Source organism: Lepidothrix coronata, unplaced genomic scaffold, assembly GCF_001604755.1.
Source record: "Lepidothrix coronata isolate B3197 unplaced genomic scaffold, Lepidothrix_coronata-1.0 Scaffold25, whole genome shotgun sequence".
NCBI lineage: Eukaryota > Metazoa > Chordata > Aves > Passeriformes > Pipridae > Lepidothrix > Lepidothrix coronata.
This window is the reverse complement of record NW_016690205.1, coordinates 31,162-51,682: the sequence shown is the minus strand read 5'-3', so window position 1 is coordinate 51,682 and position 20,521 is coordinate 31,162. Positions and strand designations below refer to the sequence as shown.

Genomic DNA, 20,521 nt, shown 5'->3' with positions numbered 1-20,521 from the left:
TAACTCTTTCTTCCTGTTCATTAACTTAGAATTTGGGGTTTATACTTTGAAAAATATCCACTACCTCGGTCTCTTAAAGCTCCAGGAGGCTCACTCATGCCATGTTTCGCAGAGCAGTAGTGTTCATTGAAATGAACAGTCAAAGCGAGGTTTTGCAAAGCCTAGATTACTCAGCCTTTGTCTCTAGGACTGTCAGCGGGCACAGCAAGGGTTCGTGTTTGAAGCTGAACAGGAGCCAGGAGCTGGGCTTCAGTGTTTAGTTTCTGCCAAAGTGGGGAGTGCTTCACTTGTACTTTCATCTGTTGGTTCCATGCTTTGAAGGCTTTACCCACATCCATGCACTTGCTGTGCACAAGGGGCTGTGCTGACCTGCCGCAGGAACGTCCTGCTCTTGTTCTGCTCCTGCCTCATCCCAGAGTGTCTTCTGAGGGCTGTGTTCTTGTGTGGGGCTGGAAAGCTTTAAGCAGCAGCAGGGGCCACAGAGAGGGGCTGTTTGGGACCATTCTCAGCCTCAGGAGTATTCTGAGGACACGTGCTGCCTTGAGAGTGTTTGATAATTTGCCAGATTTTCTGTCTGTCAGTGTGGTGGAACTCAGCTCTTGCCTTGGGGCACTGGTAAAGCAAGACTGTGCAGTGTTATAAATGGATTTTAGCATCTGTGATTTCTCGTTTCTCCCATAGTTACAAGTACAGTAAACTTGTTTCAAACATGAAAAACCTTGACAAGTGTGTTTGCAAAGAACTGAAAAAAACCAAAGGAAGCAACGGACTTTTTTTTTTTAAACTTTGTTTTAATTGCCTTATGTACTAACATTTCCATGCACAGGGCTGAGGGTTTGCTCAGCTGCTGTATACAGAACTTGGTGACCTCTAGCAAGGTGTAAGTAACTGGGGAACTCCGTATGCCACAGTTCCATGGCCACAATAAGTTGATCTGAGAAGAAAAAAATATCTTGAATCAAGATTTATTTATCTGTTTTCACCCCGTGAAAAATGAAAGGGTGTCAGCTGTCCCCTTGAGAGTTGTTAGTTCAACTCATAATCCCACTTAAGCCTTCCTAAAAGCCTGCTGTACAGAATATTTGCATCTGTATATTAACAGTAACAAGGTGAATGTCCTTCTTTTGGGGACCAGCTGTAAAATTTAAGTTTTAATATATTAATAAAATTAATCTCTAGATTCACAAATATAGAACTCTAGATAAAAGTCAGAAAGGTGGGTTGTTAAGCTCCCTTTATTTAGGCTATGTGCTTAACTAGATTGCCCCAATCAAAGTTCTGCAGCTTTTTGGTTTTTAGGAGCTCATACCAAAAGGGATTTCATCAGCCTCTCAAAATAATCCATGACAATGCCAAACTATGGGTTTTCTCCTAATATCTAAGCAATATTTCTTCTCTTGTGAAATACATTAATTAAATCTTGACCTAAACCCAGTGGATATTTGGAATAGTTGATGATGACCCTTCACAGACAGCTTAGGCCTATGTTTCTGTCCTCCTCTCCAGGTTTTTCTTTATTGAGGAACACACTTCCTTCAGCTGCTCTGAAGTTTTCTTAATCTTTTGCTATTTTTCCAAACTGCGCTCTGTGTGTATTTTTTCCTGAAGTATACTCTCCAAACTTGAAAATGCCCCTACTTCTGGTTACAGTCTTACCCCAATTATTCCAATCAGAATAAATACTTCTTGGATCTTCTGTATACTAATTCTGATAATGCACCTGGGAATGAGGTTTGCTTTATCTTGGTTTGTAATTGTAAATTATTGGACATTATTCACTGCTGTATTCTACTCCAGACAATTATTCTCTGGTGCCTACTCAAACATTTGATTTTCTGTCCAAAGTGTAGCAACTTGTCCTTGTCATTACTGAAATTCACATTGTTGAATGCAAACCACGTGTCCAATTCAAGACCATTTTTCAATCTTGTCTCCCGGGGTTTTTGCACTCCTTTCCCATTCCTTCTGACCTGTCAAAAGGATATACTTACCTCTGTCCATCCTCTCCATGCACTATATTGACTGTTTCTGCTCCTAGTCTTGTCCAGAGCAGAGAAAATATGGCTTTATTCCAGAGAAATTCAATTTTTGTAGTATTTTTGGGGTTAATTTCAACATCAAGATATTTTGTGTAGACTGCATCTTGAGTGAGGTCTCCACTGCAAACAGAATGAAGACAGCAACATGAAGTTTGACGGGGCAGAGATTGCTGAACCAAATGACATTCTCCACAAACTTTCAGTTCTTCCCTTTGTTACAACAGAAATTCGCATTTTTGGTTGTTCTTTAACAGAACACAGCACCAGGGCTCTGGGGCGTTATGCTCTGAACAAGGAGAGGATGAAAAGTGGTACTCGACACTTTCTTGGGCCTGAGGCAGGAGACCAGAGGGAGAGGAGAAGAGTGAAGCAGGGGCTGTCCCCCAGGCTGTGTGCCAGGTTTGCAGTGTCACTGCAGGGAGAGCTGCAGGTGAGCTGGAGCACAGAAACACAGAGCTCATGGAAATGGAAGTGATTTCCATTTCCTTTTCTCAACCATCCATCTGCCCTCATGGGTCTTACTTATGTAATAACTTCTTTCATATCTGATGTTAAGCAGAATGTTTGCAATGCCGGATAAATGTTCACACTGTTTAAATATGTGGAAAATATGCAGACCAATGTTAGGAGCATTAAATGCTATAGAGAAATAATAATTTAACTTACTTGGCAATTTCATATTCTTTTGTGTGCCCCTCTGTGTCATAGAAAACTAGGTTTATGTCTCCTCTCGTTTTCTTTACACCAGACAATTTTATAAATACTTTTTGTCTCCAAGCTGCATAAATAAAAGCAAAAATAAATCTAGATTATCATTGCTATGAGAGACCTAAAAATGCTAGTATACCAGGAAGTTATTTTTTTCTAACTGGAATTCATTCCTGTTAAGAAATGGAAGACTTTGTGAGCTTGAATTTTGATAACTAATGTAGCATTTTTTGTCAGAGATATTAGCAGTTGTTCATAGAAGCAACACAGGTACGCGGCAGTAAGTCACATCAAGGCAATGACTTTTCAAACAAGTGGACAACTGTAACAAACCTTCTCCACTCACCAGCAAAAGGTTCATCTGCTGCTGTATTCAAAAAATACTTTTGGTTTTCCCTCTTCAGTTTATCAGGGAATCTGTCAGCATAGTGCCCCATCATTGGACATCCCTCGGGCGGACATGGGAAACAGTCTCCCTAGGGAAAAGAAGAGCATCAGTTAATGAGTCTTTTTTCATCCTAGCTCTGATGAAATTAAGGCTCAAGATGCTGTTCTGATCTTGCAAAGCTGTGGCAGTGCTGTATATTGTCACAACTTACCACCAAAACCTGATAAACTTGTTTTAGATAATGGCTCCTGCACCCAGGAGGGTGTAGAATGAGCAGGTTTGATATCTGTGTATGATAATGGTCTGAAACTCATTAGTTCAAATATTTTTCAGTTAGGTTCTAGTTCAAAATATAAGCAAATTTTACCTTCCTAGTGGAAGAGGACTTGCCCACATTCACATTGCAATATCATATGGGAGAAAATAAATGGAGCATCATTCATAAGTACATTCATTTAGGTGCTCTAATCTGTGTCCAATGTAAATTAGAGCACAGTCAAGGATTCTGGAGGCTCCAAATGTCTCTTCTTCCAGCCAGGAATTAGCAGGATAGATATATCTAACCTATGTGCCCTTTGCATAAAAGTTTGGGGCGATAATTCCATGAGGTTTAATTTTTTCCCACTTTTTTGGTGATATCATCTATGCTTCAGGATTCATTTTCCAGAGTGGAATAGTTGATGGGAACTACTGTGTGCTGTGCTTCCTCCTACCCAACCACACCATGGGACCACAGCCACCAGCATCTAAGTGCTACCTGCCCCTGAATCCTGGATGATTTTCTTTACTCCTCACACAGTCCTGGGCTGATGTACTTACTTCCTGAAAGGATTTGTACGTTTCACAGGGATATCCAAGGTATCCAGTGGGATAGAGGATGCTTTCAAAATAATATTCGTGGCTGCGTGAGTGATGGCACCCCCCAAGCACTGTAGCATCTGTTGGAAAAAAGTTTATGATCATCAGTGAGACAACCTCTTGTTATCCTATATGAGAGTTGCACTTGTCTCACCATGGAAACAGCTGAGGCACAGAATGGAACAACAGCATGGTCTGGTTTTAATCCTTTTGTCTGAATTTGCATGTTTCTACTTGTAGAAGAATTACTGTTTTGTCTGTGTTTTATCTGGAGAACTGTGTGTCATTACCTCAAGATTTCAAGGGAGATGTGTTGGTCTGCCGTGATGTAACAATCCCTTTTAAGAAGACACTCACACATATACATATATATATGTATTTGAGATGTCACAGCTAGATGATTACATTTTTAAAGTCTTAATAGAGCATGGAGAATCCAGCAGCCTTCTGCCAACCTGTCCAAAGCCTCTGAAAACAGAGAAGTCTCAGGGAGAGAGCTGAGGCATGTACAGTCCCTGGAAACGCTGAGTGCTCTTGCCTAATTCATGCCTCATAAGTGCTGGATGCTCTTTACAGCATCTGCAAGATGCTGCAAGAAACCAGAGGTGGTGGTGTCATGCTGCTGATTTGGTCACAAGACTGGCCTATCTCAGCCTGGAAAACCTCCTGCCGGGGTTGTTGGACCTGCCCACTCCTTGTCTCCTGCTTTTTGGGTCCTACATCTAATTTCAGATTACAGAAGCAAACCTCAGGCATGAATGATACCTCCTTTCCCTACAGCATTCTCTGTGGAGCACTGTTCTGTTCCAGCCTTTATTTCTCATTTCCTTTTTAACTTAGAAGTAAATAGACAAAAAGAAATTTTGTTTTGCTGTTTTCTCCCAAACAGGCAGTTATTTTCACAGCTCATGTTTCAGAATTGAGCAAAAATAAAGTACTATGCATGTTGAAAATGTATGTTTACCTGCAATGATAGCTTCAAAATCGCTTTGCTTCATCTCTAGAATTAAATCATTGCATCCAGGCATCACAGTTCCTCCATTTGGGTAAAAGTCCAGGTGCCCAGTGGTGTTATACATTCCAAGCCCTGAGATGTGCATGTCATGATGTCAGTGTCTCGCTGACGTGCCCATCCCTGCAGGTACTTACTTGCACATGAACACTTACCTGCAGCAGGAAAGTGAGCAGCATTACTGTGAATAACATCAACAAAGTTTGCATCTGAAGGATCCAGCCTCACCTCAGGAGGAGTGCCTTCAAAATAGGGCCCAGCTGGGTCTAAACCTAAAAACCCACAACATTTATTAGCTGAGGGAGGGAGAGAAGCGTTGCACATGTTAACATGTCTTTTCCCCACTTATGACATCGGGTGTTCAGTATTGTACAGGGCATGTTCAGTAATGATGTGAATTATAAGCTAAACTGTAAAAAATATGCAGCAGTATGCTTCTGTGAGCCTTTTTGAAAACCTATTCCAACAGGAGTAAAATTTTTTTTTCAGTTCATTATATAATGGCATATTATCACTATGAAGGAGGCATTTCATTACCTGTGAGCTTATTACTGTCCTGTAAAGCTTTACAAACAAGTATAACTAAGGATCCTTGCTGCTTTGTCTTTGTGTGGGGCTTGATGTAACACAGTGAATGATGGTAATGTTACAAACTTGTTAGCTATGTTTGTCCTTCCACTAAAGTCTTCCTCTAAAGAGTTCTTAACCTAAATAGAGAGAGAAGATGTAATAATTTTCCTTGTTTCTAAGAGGCATAAAGTTTGAATACTGTTATGACAGGTAGCTCCATCACTACCAGTAATTTAATTCCAGTCTACAGACCAGTGTGTTGCAAGTTTCTTTCCCTTAGACATGTGCTGTTGGCTCTGCATCTTGGTGAACAGCCTACCTGTAATCCGTCTGATGCCTCGGATCCTTCTTCCCGCTTCTCCTGCAGTATGTGCTCCCAGACTGTGGCCAATTAAATGGATTTCGTAAGGGGAGTATCCGAACATTTTCTGATCATTAAAGTGGTGGTGGTGGGAGATAAGAACACAGGCTTTGAATAACAAGCAAAGAGCATGTCTGGCATTATGGGCCTCTGGCAACATCTAGAAGGACTTTCTGCATAGCAAACACGGTGTGAGCCCCTTGAGTTAATTATTGTTTAAATTACACTAAGAATTGATAGAAACATGATCCAATCTGGAACTTTAAATGCATAGTGATGCAGGATTCACTGCTGTAGTGTTGGCATATGCTTCCCGTATTCCACTACCCTTGCTGACAAAATATGAGCCTTATTTGGATCAATGCCTAATGTCATCTTCCATAACAGTGATCTTATTTTTTTCTTTATGTACTCTATTATGAAGCTATTTTTTATCACATATCTATTTTCCACACGTCTACTTAGAATATATGATCATATCACTGAATAATAATTTCATTGACAAGCTCAGGTGGGGTGACATTCTTCTTTTTGCCAAGTGTCACCTGTACAAGACCTGCACTGCTGAGATATTACACGTGTTTTGAAGGTCAAAAAGGAGATTAATCAGTCTGTAGGCTGTACAAAGGGGACAGATTTCATTCAGGGATTTGATGTGTTTCGTAACTACCAAACCCAATAAGTTTGCTAATCGCTTGAGGCTTTTAATTAAGTTTTGTTTTGTACTGTGTGTACCAAAATAAAAGTAGATCAGTAGTATTGGCCCGTCTACCTTTATTGTTAGATGGCAGACTCCTCTGAATACATTTTACTGCAGTGCTTCCATTTCCAATGCAGTTTAACCTTTCCTGCAGTCACACTCTAAAAGTTTGTTAATCAGGGAAAACAAAAGAAAGTCTAAGCATCACCTATGCATTTTTGTAAGGGAAGAAAGGGAGGCCTAGACTGCAAATGGTGCAGCAATAGAGATAGTAAACGAGAAACTGAATCCATCTTCAAATGACCTGGGATTTACACATAAAGATCCAGGAGCAAATGTGTGAGGCTAGGTATGAGTTTCCTAGGTAGGAACAGTTGATGGTACCCCAGCAGAATCTAGAAAAGTGGTCTTTGATTGTCAGGTGCTGCAATTTTGGCACTTTGCTTTGTGGGCTCTGAATTATCTCTCACAGCACTTTAAAATGAGCACCTCCTGACCAGGATCAATCCATGGCCATGCAGGATTCTGATTTTCAGCTGCTCCAAGTACTCATGAGTCTTTCTGAAGTCAGTGGGACATGCTGATACACAAATTTTGCTAGTGAGCAGTTCTGTGCTCTGTTTATAAATGTGAACACCTGCCTTCAGGAACATGAAGTTCAAAACTAGAAGGCAACTGGACAGTTTATTGTGTCTGTAGAGTGCAAATATGGCACTATCAAGTGATGCAGCTCCTGCTCATTTTGGTGGTGTAAGCTGAGATCTTAATGTACTTCTAGCACATGTGTATAATGCTTGCAAAACTCTTATAAGCGCTGAACCTGCCTCCTTTCCACGGAATGCCTTCTTGCCTGTATCATCGTATGGAAATGTTGCCACCTACTGGTCTTTAATTAGTTGGCACATCTTCTCAGCCACATTAGCTTAATTTGCGTCTTTTGTGGCTGCGAGAAGTCTTTACAGGGCTGATAATTAGTGTAATTAGCTGGATCTCTGCTGCGTGCGCTGTGCAGCTCTGCCTGACCGTACTGGACAAGGTTCAAACCCAAAGCAGCAGTGTCATAACCCCCCTGTATCCACTGAGGAGTTGCAGGAGGTGAAGCGGGGTCTTTTACCTGTAAAGTTGTTACGAAATAAGCAACCTCAGCCCCAATCACGCGGATGTTGTTCACTGCACTGACGTAGGTGCCTTTTGCACCTTCTTTCCAATCCACAGCAATGCAGTTGATGTTTGCCACTTCCAGTAACAGCTGATGTGGGAACACACAAAGCAAAGTATTTAAGAAAACAAGTAATAATCAGAGATTCAACAAATCAGAAAAAGCATTAAAAGGTAACATAATAGGGAAATATCTCATTCTCTATAAAATGGGACTATCACTGTAGCCCACACCACACTGAAACACACATCTTCTTACTAGACAGAATATATTATTCCAAAAAGTATCGATTATGAAAACTGTAATAAGAATATTTTACTTTATACAATGTTTTTATGCATATTTGAAACAATTTGGAAAAGCCATGCAACTGCACAGTTTTTTCTATGTGCGGTATCTGACTTTCTTTGAGGGATGTTAGTAGCTTAACTGAATTGTATAGGAAGAAGACTTATTTATTAAATGCCTTTAAAACCGAGAAAGTCATGTCAGACTGAAAAGAAATGGAGTAGAGCAGAAAGGTTCTATTTCAGCAAAGAAAGCTAATGCATTGGTCACTTCAGTACTGGGCATGGCCTTGCAGACATCAGTGATTTTTCCACTCTGCAGTTATAGTTTTCTGTAACTAAAGCTCACTTAAGGCTGAGATAGAACAAGGAGTGGAAACAAAAATTAATTCATGTAAAACAGCTAAGGGTGAATGACAAGGAAAACAAAAGCTTGAAACCCTAGTGCATCCTGGACTCTCTCCTTTCCTGTAGGGACCATAAGTTTGTAGTGTGGAGAGACAGAAAGAAATGCTGTTTCTTTTCAACATTTTTTCACTGAACTCTGTAATCAAACAAAAAGCAAAAAGTTTGATGGTGGTGCTTTTGTTGTGGTTGGTTGGTTGGTTGGTTGGGTTTTTGTTTGTTTTAAAAACTGAATAGTGGTGAACCAGAATAGTATTTATAAACTGAAACTTGAGCTTTACAACTCCCGAAGGCCTTTTGACTGAAGGACAGTTCAGTTTCTGTTAATGGGAGCAGCAGTGTCTAATCCAATATTCTGACATGGCTGTAGAGGCTGGAGATACCTGTGTTCAGTTTATTGCTTTGATCTGATCTGTAGGGTTTGGGAATGGAAACTCTCTAGAGAAACAGCATCTCAGAGATGACCAAGAAGCCTTGACTTTGCTTTATTTTCCTGAGTGGGAACATTTTGGTTTTTGTGAAATTTAATTCTTGGTTCGTATCTTCTACTACCCAATGAACTGCAAAATGGAAGGTGAATGTTAGTGCCTGAAGGATAGTGACAAAGCTACTACTGCTGATGGAAATCAGAGGATACTCTCTCATACCAAGCACATTTCTACCACCCAGCCTGTTTTTCCAGTGCTGCCAAATCCATGAATGATGAAGGAGGTTTTCCTGCGTGAAGAAAAATGTGAGTTCTGGATGGTTGAGCAGTTTATCGCCGAGATCACCTGTATGTTTAAAAAAAAAAAAATTATCTTTTCCTATTTTCAAACATTTAAAAAAGTCAGTCTGCAGGACTAAATGAACTCCTTTGAATGGACAAAGGTCTGTGATTTTTGGAACTCAGGGACCCCTTTATCCCTCTTTTCTTAATTCCACTATGGTTTCCAAAGGGTTGTTGCCATGTGGTTTCTGCTGTTCCTATCTGCTTAACACAGGAAGATCCCCCTTTAGTGGAATATGAAGCAACCTAAAAGGGCCACAGTGTCAGTGGTGTCTGTTGGCCTGACTTGGGCGAGTTCCTCCAGGGTGCAGCCCACCAACTCCACAATTCCTGCTTCAGCTTGTCCTTTGACCGACCTGACCTTTGGCTTCAACGTGCTGCTTGCATCCAAGCAGCAGCCTGTTTTGCCATTAGCTACTCCAGAAAGGCTGGAAGAATTTCATGCAAGAATTGCATGTAGTAGGGCTGAAACTGGTCTTCACACATTGCTGCAAGCTACTTAGTTATATATTTTTCTTTGAGAATGATATCTGACTATCTGTATTGTTTTCAAACAAATACAGAGGCTGTGATGTGAGCTCAGAGAGTTTGGGTGTGGATGGGCTGTGCCCTAGATCATAGATACACTTAAGTTTAAATGTACTGGGAAGTAGTGCAAGAAGTATTTTGGTTTATGTTATCAGCAACAGAACTGCTGAGTAATTTGCTGAGTGTATCTCGTGTGCTGACACGTCCCTGCTCTGCAGATTGTAGAACTTTGTTACAGGTTCCCATCCGTGGAGCACTAGATTCTCAGTGTGGCAACCAGGGTTGCTGTAAGCAATGATGTGTGCAAGGGCAGTGGTGGCATTATGGTTCGTAATGGAATGTAGTTCAGAGGAATGCCAAGCGTCCCTGTACTGCTCAGGAGACACGAGGTTTGGGGGTCTGAAAGGAATTTAGCAGCTTCATAAGCATTTACTGAAACCACATGATCCCAGCTCCTGATCCTCCAGGTTCCTCCACATTGCTCTGCTCAGTATTTCAGGGCATAAGCAACTTGAGTAATTCTACTTTTAGAGTGTAGAGAGACAGGTGAGAATGTAAAATCACTCCAATTTCAAGGTGGAATGTGGGTTTGGAAATTGCATAAAATCAGTCACCTTCAGACTTTTATTTTTAAAACTCACAGTGTCTTCTAACTCAGCTCCCCTTTAAGTCAGCAATATTTGCTCTCCCATCTGATACTCAAAAGGCTATTTATTTGAAGGAGGTTGCATTGTTGCTCAGAGACCTAAGTATATGCAGAAGGTAGTCTGCTATAACCTATAACCTTGTGCAGGAAAATACCAGGAAACTTTTTGTGTCCTACAGATCATTCATAATGAATGTCCTATGCTCATTTTTTTTTTTTTTGTACTTTACACCGAAGTACATTCATTACTGCACCTTCAAACTACCTTCTTATTTTGACTTGTTTGCCTATGGTGACTGAAATAGATTTGGTAACAAGTTAACATTTCTAGGTTGAGTCAGTTTTTTATGTTAAAAGTAAATGTCACCTGTGAGTTATTTCCTGTTTCTCTGGTGTAGAGAGTGAAGCTGATGTTCATATGTTCTGGAGAATCAGGCAAACCTGTCAGAAGTCTCCCTGGTACCCCAGACCAGGGTGGGTCATCTGTAAAACACCCAAGCCTGGGGTAGCAAACTTCTTTACCTAGGGAAGAAGAAATAACTTGTTTGTATGTCCGATTCCCTTATGCTTGGTGATGTATTTGGGACTACTGTAGTCTGAAAAGCAGAAAACTAAGTATTTAATTTTATGTTAAATTTTGAAACTCATTTCTTGAAGTTCATTCTTGTTTCCTTCATGCATTTTGCCCAAAACAGGTAACATTAGGGGAGCAAAATACTTAGAGAATAAACCAAGTAAAGACCTACACAGAGTTTTGACACCATTTCCTAGGCTTGTAAAGTATTGGTTCAGTTTCTTTTTAAAAACAGACTTTTAAGAAATGCTCATTAGAATTGCTTCTGCATGGTTTCTACTCCAAAGCATTGTGTGTCTGCTCATAGGAATGAAGCATATCTACCCAGTAACCTTGTACTGTGAATGAGATGAACATTTCCTTTAAGATAGTAGGGTTTTTTTCTAGATCAAATGGGTCTCATGCTCACTTATCCTTAACTTTTATGTTTTAGTACGGTTGTGCTAAACACCCCATTGCTGATCAGTTCTTTGTACATGACAGTAATGTAAAGAGCTCGTGCATTGGCTTGATAGGACACGTGACACTGAATTTCTCTGTGGATTTTCAGCACAGAGTTATGTCTCTTGTGTTCTTAATAATAACTTGTAAACAAAGCAGAGCCTTTTAGCATTAGTTCTATGCACAGTAATAGACGCTGTCATACAATGACCCACAAATCATACTACAATTTCAGTGTAAAGGAAAATAACAGTCATCATATCCTATATATCATTTCATATGAATTCACTTTCTAGTGGTAGTTTTTAAGGTATAATGTCTCACCTGCTACTGTGCCAAGGAGATAAAATGCAATAATCCACATTCCAACCACCTAAAGCAAATTGAATACACAGGTTAAGCATTTTGCTTTGAGTGATTTGTCCTTTTAAAAGGAGTGTAATACAAAGAGAAATGCAAAGACCTGCACCTGAAGAGGAATAACCTCACACGCTGGTCTGTACACAGTGGGAACCCATCAGACAGAAAGAAGCTTTGCAGAAAGAGGCCTGAGACTCCTGGTGGGCACCAGCTGACCACAAGCCAGCAACATGCCCAACACCCTTTACTGTCCTGGGCTGCTTTAGGAGGAGTGTTGCCGGCAGGATGTGGGAAGCGATCCTTCCCCACCACTCAGTTTTGCCATTCATTGTATTTCTTGCACAGACAGTACTACATGCAGACTGCTGAGGGAATTAACCAGAATCCAAGGTCCTGATTTCTTTCCAGCTGTGAAGAGATAGGTGAGAGGTGTGGTACAACACAGACAGGGATACCTGTAACTTGTTCAAATCTGCACACTTGCCAGCTTAGGCTCCTCACTACAAGAAAGACATTGAGGTGCTGGAGAGATTCCAGAGAAGAGAACAAAGCTGGTGAAGGGGCTGGAGCACAAGTCCCATGAGGAGCGGCTGAGGGAGCTGGGGTTGTTTAGGCTGAAGAAAAGGAGGCTCAGGGGGCACCTTATAACTCCATACAACTACCTGAAAGGAGGTTGTAGCCAGGTGGGGGTCAGGCTCTTCTCCCATGCAACCAGAGACAGGACAAGGTGAAATGGCCTCAGATTGTACCGGGGAGGTTTAGATGGGATATTGGGGGAAATTTCTTTACAGAAAGGGCTGTCAGTGGGAACAGGCTGCCCAGAGAAGGGGTAGAGTCACCATCCCTGCAGGGCTTTAAAAGATGTGTGGATGTGGCGCTTAGGGACATGGTTTAGTGGTGGACTTGGCAGTGTTAGGTTAAGGGTTGAACTTAACGATCTTAAAGGGTTTTTTCCATCCAAAACAATTATATGATTCTATCTTCAAGCTCTTTGGGCTGCTTTTAGCCAGGGCTCTTTTTATTTATGCACTTTTATATCCCTGACTTTATACAGATTCCTTTCCTCTACACTCGTTTATTTGTCTTTTCCAGGGCAGGAGTTCCATTTATTTCACCTTTCTCCCTTCCCATTTTCCTCATTCACAGTTCTCAAATTCCTCTTCTTCTAGGTGTTTCCTATGGCATCTTCCTCCCATTTTCATCATACCACTTTTATTTTAAACCCAAAATTTGAGCTGTCACTCCTGGCCACTGGGATAGCTCATTAGAAGTATTAAGAAAAAATGGTAAATGTAGTAGTTATAATCTTGCTGTGTGGGCAACACTCTCCAAGGGATATTTCTGCAGACAGGAGAAAGCTAGAAAAACAGTGCTCCAAAGCTCCTTGACACTACAAAATGCTCTTGGAAACAAAGAAGAAACAATTCAGAATTTTACAGAATTTGTCCTTGAAGCTTCTGTGACAAATGTCAAACAGGAGGTATATGTGATCCACCTATGTACTTGTTTTTGGTGGAAATTGGATTACTTGGCTGTAAGACATGGTTTCCTAACAAAGCGAAATGGGATAGGTCAGAGAGTGTGTATCAGCACTCTCTAAAAAACTCTGAAATCTCTATTTGGTAACAGCTTGTTTATGTATTAGGGCAGAGAAAAGAGGGTAAATATCTAAGCAGTGAGCAGGAGGTGCAGAGTGCCGAGCTGAGAGGAATTATGAAATTTCCTTGGAAATACAATTCTGATCCCAATTCTAATTTATCCTTCGGTGTAGTTAACAGAAAAGAAAACAGTCTGCTCAAGGAGAGTGGAAATCAGAGAGGAGGTCTGGCAGTAAGATAGGAGAGAAAAGGATCAGGAGTTATTTGAAGCTGCTGGTGAAGGACAAGAACAGTGAACTGTTCGCCAAAAAGAGCAGCTCCCTTCAGCTGGAATATCTGTCAAGCACTCCCCATCACCATGCTGAGAACCCGATGACAGGAAAATCACAGATGATGCAGCACATCAAAGGAATTGCAGAGCTCAGGAGCATTTGTTTATATTTAATGGACAGCCCTCCTACCCAGGAGATGTATAGTCCATGTTGGGAACACTACCGCAGGAAGGATAGTATAATTCCTTTTCTGACCTAAAATCTAAAATGCAAGTAATTTTAGAAAATGTGGGAGACTGTTGACAAATAAAGGTGATCCATAGTTTCTTTCAGAGGATCTTCCTTTGAAGGCAGAAAATTGAAATGGACACATAGCTAGGTTAGTAAAAGAAGAAGCAGAAATGTTATTATTAATGTATATAATTTGGCTAGAAGACAATTTTTTAGTGGGAAGCCTTTTTATATTGATCTATGATAATGACAAAAAGATTGTAAAGAGGTCAAAAAATCATGTCTTTTTAAAAAGGGTTCAGGCAGCATACAACCTGAAAATTCTTTCATTGGGCATTGAAGAGGCGTAGTGCTGAACAAGAGGAACCGGAATTACTTGTTTGGGAATGTGATCTCAGCCTAAGCAGTAGTGCTGGCAAGAGGCTACTGAACACTTAGTTAATATACTCAGTGGACAGAAGACATGCACTTCTGAAGCAAAACTGGCACTAAATATTTCTAAATTGCTTTTCAGTTCAGGAAAAAAAAATTTGCAAATACTGATAGACTGACATCCTATTGTATAAAAGTTACACTGGAGCAGTGGCTGTCCTTCACAGTAGGCCATCAAGTCACCTTCAGGACACTGTTGCTCAGTCTGTGATTCATGGGCCACTTGTAGATGGTTTGTGAGATATGAGAAAGTCTGTATAATGACTGTCAACAGTGTGCTTTTAAGTCCCACACATGTACCCACACACCTTCCTTAGGACATGCACACAAGCAGACACACGGAATCTATTGAAGAGAAACAAGCCCAAATCTCAGTTTTCATAATCAGTATTTTAACCTAATAATTTCACTGTAGGAAATAGGTTTTAAAAAAATTTTAAACAAAATTCGTTATTTATCAAATTGCTAAGAATTTTACTCACCATTCTCTTATAACGCTTGTTATTTCTTTCTCTGGTGAGTAGTACCAGGATACAAAATGGCCACTGTTTTCTTTAATGAAAATTGGGTAGCTGTATGCTGAAAAAAAAAATAGAGAAGAGATTAAAAACCTGTGGGTAACTTGATAGAGTGGAAGAAACCGGAAGACAACAAGAGGACAAAAAAGGGCAATATTGATAACTGAGAATTATTGGCTAGGAGTCACACAAGTTTCGTAAGGAAAATGTCCATGCCAACATGTGGCCATTAGAATTAAGTTATGAATTAAGTATAAATATTTCATGCATGGAAGAATTAAAAAGATGAAATTTTTTTTGTCTCTTGTTGCCAAAACCAGCTGATATTCACACCAGAGAAAAAGAAGTATCACACAAGAGAAAAAGAATCATGGTGATACTCTGTCCAGACAATAATTCTAGATCTAATGTAGAACAGCTGCTGAAACTAAATATTCTAAAATCATTGACTTCAGTAACTCATAGCTGAGATCCTTAAAAAAATAAAAGGCTATCAAAAGAAAGTATTGACAATTTTTTTCTAAGATTTGTAAAAAAATTCCAGATATATGATTTGAAGAAAACTAACATAATAACAGATAAAAAAAAAAGTAGGATGAATTAGCTGAAGAATTTCAGACCTGAGGAGTTTCAGTCCAGTGTCAGCCTGAAGCAGAAAAATGAAACCCTCCACAGGATACTCAGTCATTAGAGAAAAATTGTGAAAAACCGTTAAAAGATTAGGTTGTGTAATTGAATTCAGGTACATGACACGACAAACTAACTGACAGTCTTATAAGAACAACATTTTAAGTTGCACGATACTGGGATTCTAAAAAGATCTCCTCTGTCACTTGATGTTTTGATTAAGAAAGTCAAATTATATGCATGTGGTACAACAACAGTTAAATAGATTAAAATTAGATGCATGGATTAAGTAGATTAAACATTGAGTAATAATTGCATTTCAGGATACAGTTGAAAGAACCAGATAGCTGCTCCTGGATTTGCAAATACAGTTCTTGCTACTGTGCACCATCATATCATATCATATCATATCATATCATATCATATCATATCATATCATCTAATCATATAATATCATACCATATATCATTTCATATCAATAATGTCTCATGATCAAGCTATGATCACGATTTTTAGCTTTTTAACTTAATTTTTTTATCCTATATTTAGTCACTGCTCATGCTGGCTCATCAGCCATCTAGATTTTAGAAAAGGAATCAATTCCTTGCAGTGGCATTACACTGCATGTCGACTTTCAGCACTGGTATTGCTGGACACGAGCTCATACTGAAAAAATACTGACATCCTGATTAAGAGATAGTAAAAAAAGGTACAGGTTATGAGTGTTGGATTAATTTTTGTTGGTGGTGAAAATAAATGCTGTCACATTGCATATCATACTTGGTTTACAGAGGCGAACATTTGAGGAAGCTATAACTGAAAAGGCCTTTGAAGTCTTGGTAATGTATTACTAGTGACTTTTGAAGCACCAGGGAACTTGTTAGTCTTTGTTTCCACACATACAGTTGGGAGGATACTATTTTCAGTATACATATTGCACTCAATATATAGATAGAGCTGTTTTTTAAAGAGCACAGATGTTTCATTGGTGCTGCGTGCACATTTCAACAGGCATATCGGAAAAAGAGAGAAGACTAAAACAAAGTCTTCTTGGATCATCGTGAGAATAGCAAAGTGAAAAGAGGACTTTTTAGTTTAGGGTTGCAAGGGCTCAGAGAGCAAATGGTTTTTCCCCAGCCATACAACCTGAGACCACAAGAGGAGCTGTGATACTTAGCCAAGCAGCAGTGGTGGAACAAGAAGTAGCCATGGAAAAAAGAAATCCAGCGTTGTCCTGAAATAGCCACAGAGCTGGAGGCACAGGGCAAAAACGTAGTTGGTTTTAATGTGGAGTTTTATCCAATTTCCTGTGACAGTGAGAAGTGGCATGGATAAGGGAGAGGACAGTGCCTTCCACTTCCTTGTCCTGTGTTTCAAGGAGGCTAAATGGGAAGTTACTGCCTCACCTCCCCAGTCTGTGCTGAGGTAGGAAACAGCCTTTGCTGATATCATACAGCACAAAGCAAGCAGCAGCCGAGCAGGAACAGCCCCTTCAGTAGCACCCAACTGCAGTGCTGGCTCACTTCCATCTGTTAACAAGGCTAAGCATGGCATCTGCTGTCCCTTCAATCTTATGCTGTCTTCCCAATTTTCAGGTCTGCTTTTCCCCCTTCAGTACTGAAGTTCAAGTTCGTTACCTTCTGCCAGGTCTTTTTGATTTATTAATTTTTTTCAAGTTTTTCTTGCCTTACCACTCCAATTTTACTTGCTCTGTTTCCTGCACTGGCGCTGTCCTTAAACAGAGAATATTTTTGCAGTTCTATCTTTCCACTCTTTTATTTTAGCCTTTTAAATTTTTCAGTAGTTTGGCTCAGAGCTCAGTTAAAGAGTAAAGTCAACACAAGGGAGAAGAACCCATGCAGAATGTAGCATATAAGCCTTGGGTATAGAAGTTGCAGGTTAAATTTCCTGGTTTCTCAGCAAATTCTTGCAAGGCTTTGAGCCTGAGCATTTAGAGAATGCTTGCTAATTGCACACCCTAGTATTGAACATCACTCAAAATGGTAAAGAAACTAAGGGAAAAAATTTGCAATAGTATCGTTAGGCCTCATTAAGGAGATCATGTACATATTTACTCATATGCAAATACCTGAGAGTAAAATATGATTTGGGGAGTTGTTTTATTTGAATGTAATTTTGTTGTTCAGCTTGTTCTGTAGATGTATAAAAAGAATACCATCTTTCCTAGGCACAGCCCCTGCTCAGTGGCTCAAGCACACTATTTGTCCAGACTGTCAAATACAGAAAGCTGGTGTGCACAGTACTGAGCAAATTTCTGGTGATATGGTGTACTAATTCAGGTAGCAGAATAATTGGCATTGTTAAAAGACCTAAATTAACCTCCAGCTCCTCCCCACGAATAGTCCATAGTAAGGTCCTGATTCTGGATGAAGGCTCTTTGGCTCTGCTTCAATACAAATGAGGATAAATAAGTAAAAGAGCATCTTGGCATTAGCCAGTTCTCCTTTCCTGCTTGCTCATCAGCTTGTAGGTACAGTGAAGCTCTCCAGGAGGAAACTGGTCTTAACTGAATACAAATTTAACATTAGAGAAACCAATTTTTTAGCAGATCAGAGATGTTCAGAACCTTTTGTAGATTTTCTTCCTTCAAACCACTCAATACAAGGTAATACCTAAGGCAAGGCAGGGCTCACACAGGTTGTCTGGTCTGGGTAGTAGATTTTTCTGAGTGTCAATTGACCTCTTAAACTGAATCTGAAACTGTTGACTAGGGCATTGACCTGAATGACTCAGAATAGTGATGCAAATTATATTCTTGAGGCATTTAATGTGGGAAGCACTCCAATAAAAAGTTAGTAAGTATGTTGGAAGGTGCTGTAATATTTAGACTTTTAAGGTTTTTTGGATCAGTTTCTTAGAAATGGTGAACAATCTAAAGAAATTGTAAGGTAATAAAATAGTATGTCTTTGGCTTCCTACTGTTCAGTATTTGCTCATATTTCCTAAATAATAGGGCTCTCACCTTGACCTTATACTGGGATTCATACATTTAAATTTACATAGACAATTATGCTAATTTAATCCTAGTACAAGCATCATAAAAAACCAAAACAAACCAACAACAAACATGATTCAGTTTTGGGAAGTAGCTGTGTCAATTCTGAGTAACTAGGGGGCTTTCAGCTGACTTGTAGCCACCACCTGGCCACTAGTCTGTCTTTCCAAGATGATCTCCACTGTTTGTCTTCATGATTAGGCTGCTTTTAAATTTAGTCAACTCCAAGACCAATTCCATTGGCCTTTTGCCATTTCTGAAGTGCAGACTAACCCTTACCAATGACTAATTCAAGTCTCTCTGTGTACAGTAGTCTAACAAAAAAATGTCTTGTTTTCCATATACTTCCACATAACAGCTCCATAATTCTTCCCCATTTCCATTCTCCCTTTAAATTTGCAGCGCTCCTAATAATGCTTAAATACGTAGCCTATTTTATCCTCCTTTTTCATTTTCTCTGTTATTTGTGCTCTCACGCATTTTGCCTTAAAAATAAAAAAAGTCCGGATACCATCTGGAAATACTGTTGTTTTGTTCTTCCTTTAAAATATAGGGATATATTCAGGCTTAAATTACCTTATCCCCACTGAATCCACCCCATTTTCCTAGCTGCATTACATTATCATAGCCTAGAAATTCTCATCTCCTACTGGGACTTCCTGGAATTGAAAAGTTTTAAGCCTTGTAGCTGCTGCCAGGGTCTCTCTCCCCTCAGGATCACTCTGAGTGCTGCTGTTTGCTTTTTGCATGTTGACTCAGAGCACACCATTCAGCCTGTGAGTTCCTGCAGTCCTCCAGCCCCAACCAGCAGTTAGTATGGACTCTTGCCCCCAAACCCCACCAGTTTTTCAGCCACTTACCACTCTGAATGGAGGAAGGGTTGCTGCTTTGCAGGCTCCGTTCAGTCAGCTCCCTGTCAAATCCTGGTTGCTACTGGCCCTTTTCACTTGGAATCAGTCCCACGACAATAGGTGCAGACCTGCCCACATGGCCTCTAATTACAGGCTTGGTGTGGGTGAGTGAGAACCTTTGTAAGAACGATACCCTTGCTGCTGGATGAAACTGATATTACCTTTTCTTGGCCTTGGTCATATCGAATTCATCAAAATTTTCACCTCTCGAAGTTTTGGTAGTTTGAAGAAAAGCAAGACGAGTCCATTTGAGCCCTCAGAGGGGTTATCATACATAATGTTCGTAAGAGTCATGAAATGCTTTCCTGAGTTAACTAGTTTTTGTAAGCTCATGTTACAGGTAACAGACTGACCCACCTCTGCTGGGGTGTTCAGAACAGGAGCTTAATTTCTTCGCTCTGTGTCCCCCTCTAGAAGTCACAGCTATCTGTTTGATAGCTGTCTGATGTACATGCCTTGTCAAAGCAAACCCTTGTACATTTTCATATGATCAAACCTGCTTATTATTTTTTAAACTTTTTTTTATCACTTCTTTTAGAAAGACAGGAGTAAGGAAAAATAGTCTTACAACTTAGTGACAAGGTATATGAGCATTTAATAATAGCTTTTTCTAGTCTTTGTCTTCCCACTACCATTGTGACTAATCATAAGGCCATGTGGGATTCCCAGATTAGGTGTCTCTGTACCAAGGTCTCATCACCTGGCATGCTCTGAATATAACTGACATATGCTGACAATATTGCGATCCACTTAGATGAGAGAAATCACAGCCACTTCCATTCAGAACTGTTTCAGGAGAAGGGTAGGATAATGATAATCATGTAATTTATCTTTTCATAACTTGTCCATCATGTAAATCCCTGGTTCTCTTCTGTGCTCTGGAGGTTGTGAGTCACAGCTATGTCAGAACCCAGTTCTTTCAGTGTCTGGGCAAGACCTCAAGTCCCTACACTGCTGTCTACTGTGGCAGGATGGGTGCTGCCACAATCACCTGTTCAGGCAACTGTACAGGAGTGACTGTCGTCCTTATACAAGGAGTGATTCAAGAGCCTGAGGGCAGGAAGTAACTTGGCCCGAATCTATGGTTCACATAAGGACCCAATTTGTGGTC

The 20,521-nt window shown here is 40.1% G+C and overlaps 1 protein-coding gene across 1 annotated transcript; it reads right to left on the bottom strand.

Moving 5' to 3' along the window:
* Positions 1 to 863: 863 nt before the first annotated feature.
* On the bottom strand, positions 864 to 19,591 carry LOC108494486 (pancreatic lipase-related protein 2-like). The gene is made up of 14 exons (XM_017809120.1): positions 19,572 to 19,591; positions 14,647 to 14,683; positions 11,770 to 11,818; positions 10,798 to 10,952; positions 9,135 to 9,260; positions 7,751 to 7,885; positions 5,895 to 6,003; positions 5,161 to 5,277; positions 4,958 to 5,080; positions 3,955 to 4,073; positions 3,094 to 3,223; positions 2,706 to 2,817; positions 1,992 to 2,159; positions 864 to 934 (listed from the first exon to the last, which is right to left on the bottom strand). The coding sequence occupies exons 1-14, from the start codon at positions 19,589 to 19,591 to the stop codon at positions 871 to 873; spliced, it is 1,464 nt and encodes a 487-aa protein (XP_017664609.1). The 3' UTR covers positions 864 to 870.
* Positions 19,592 to 20,521: the final 930 nt, after the last annotated feature.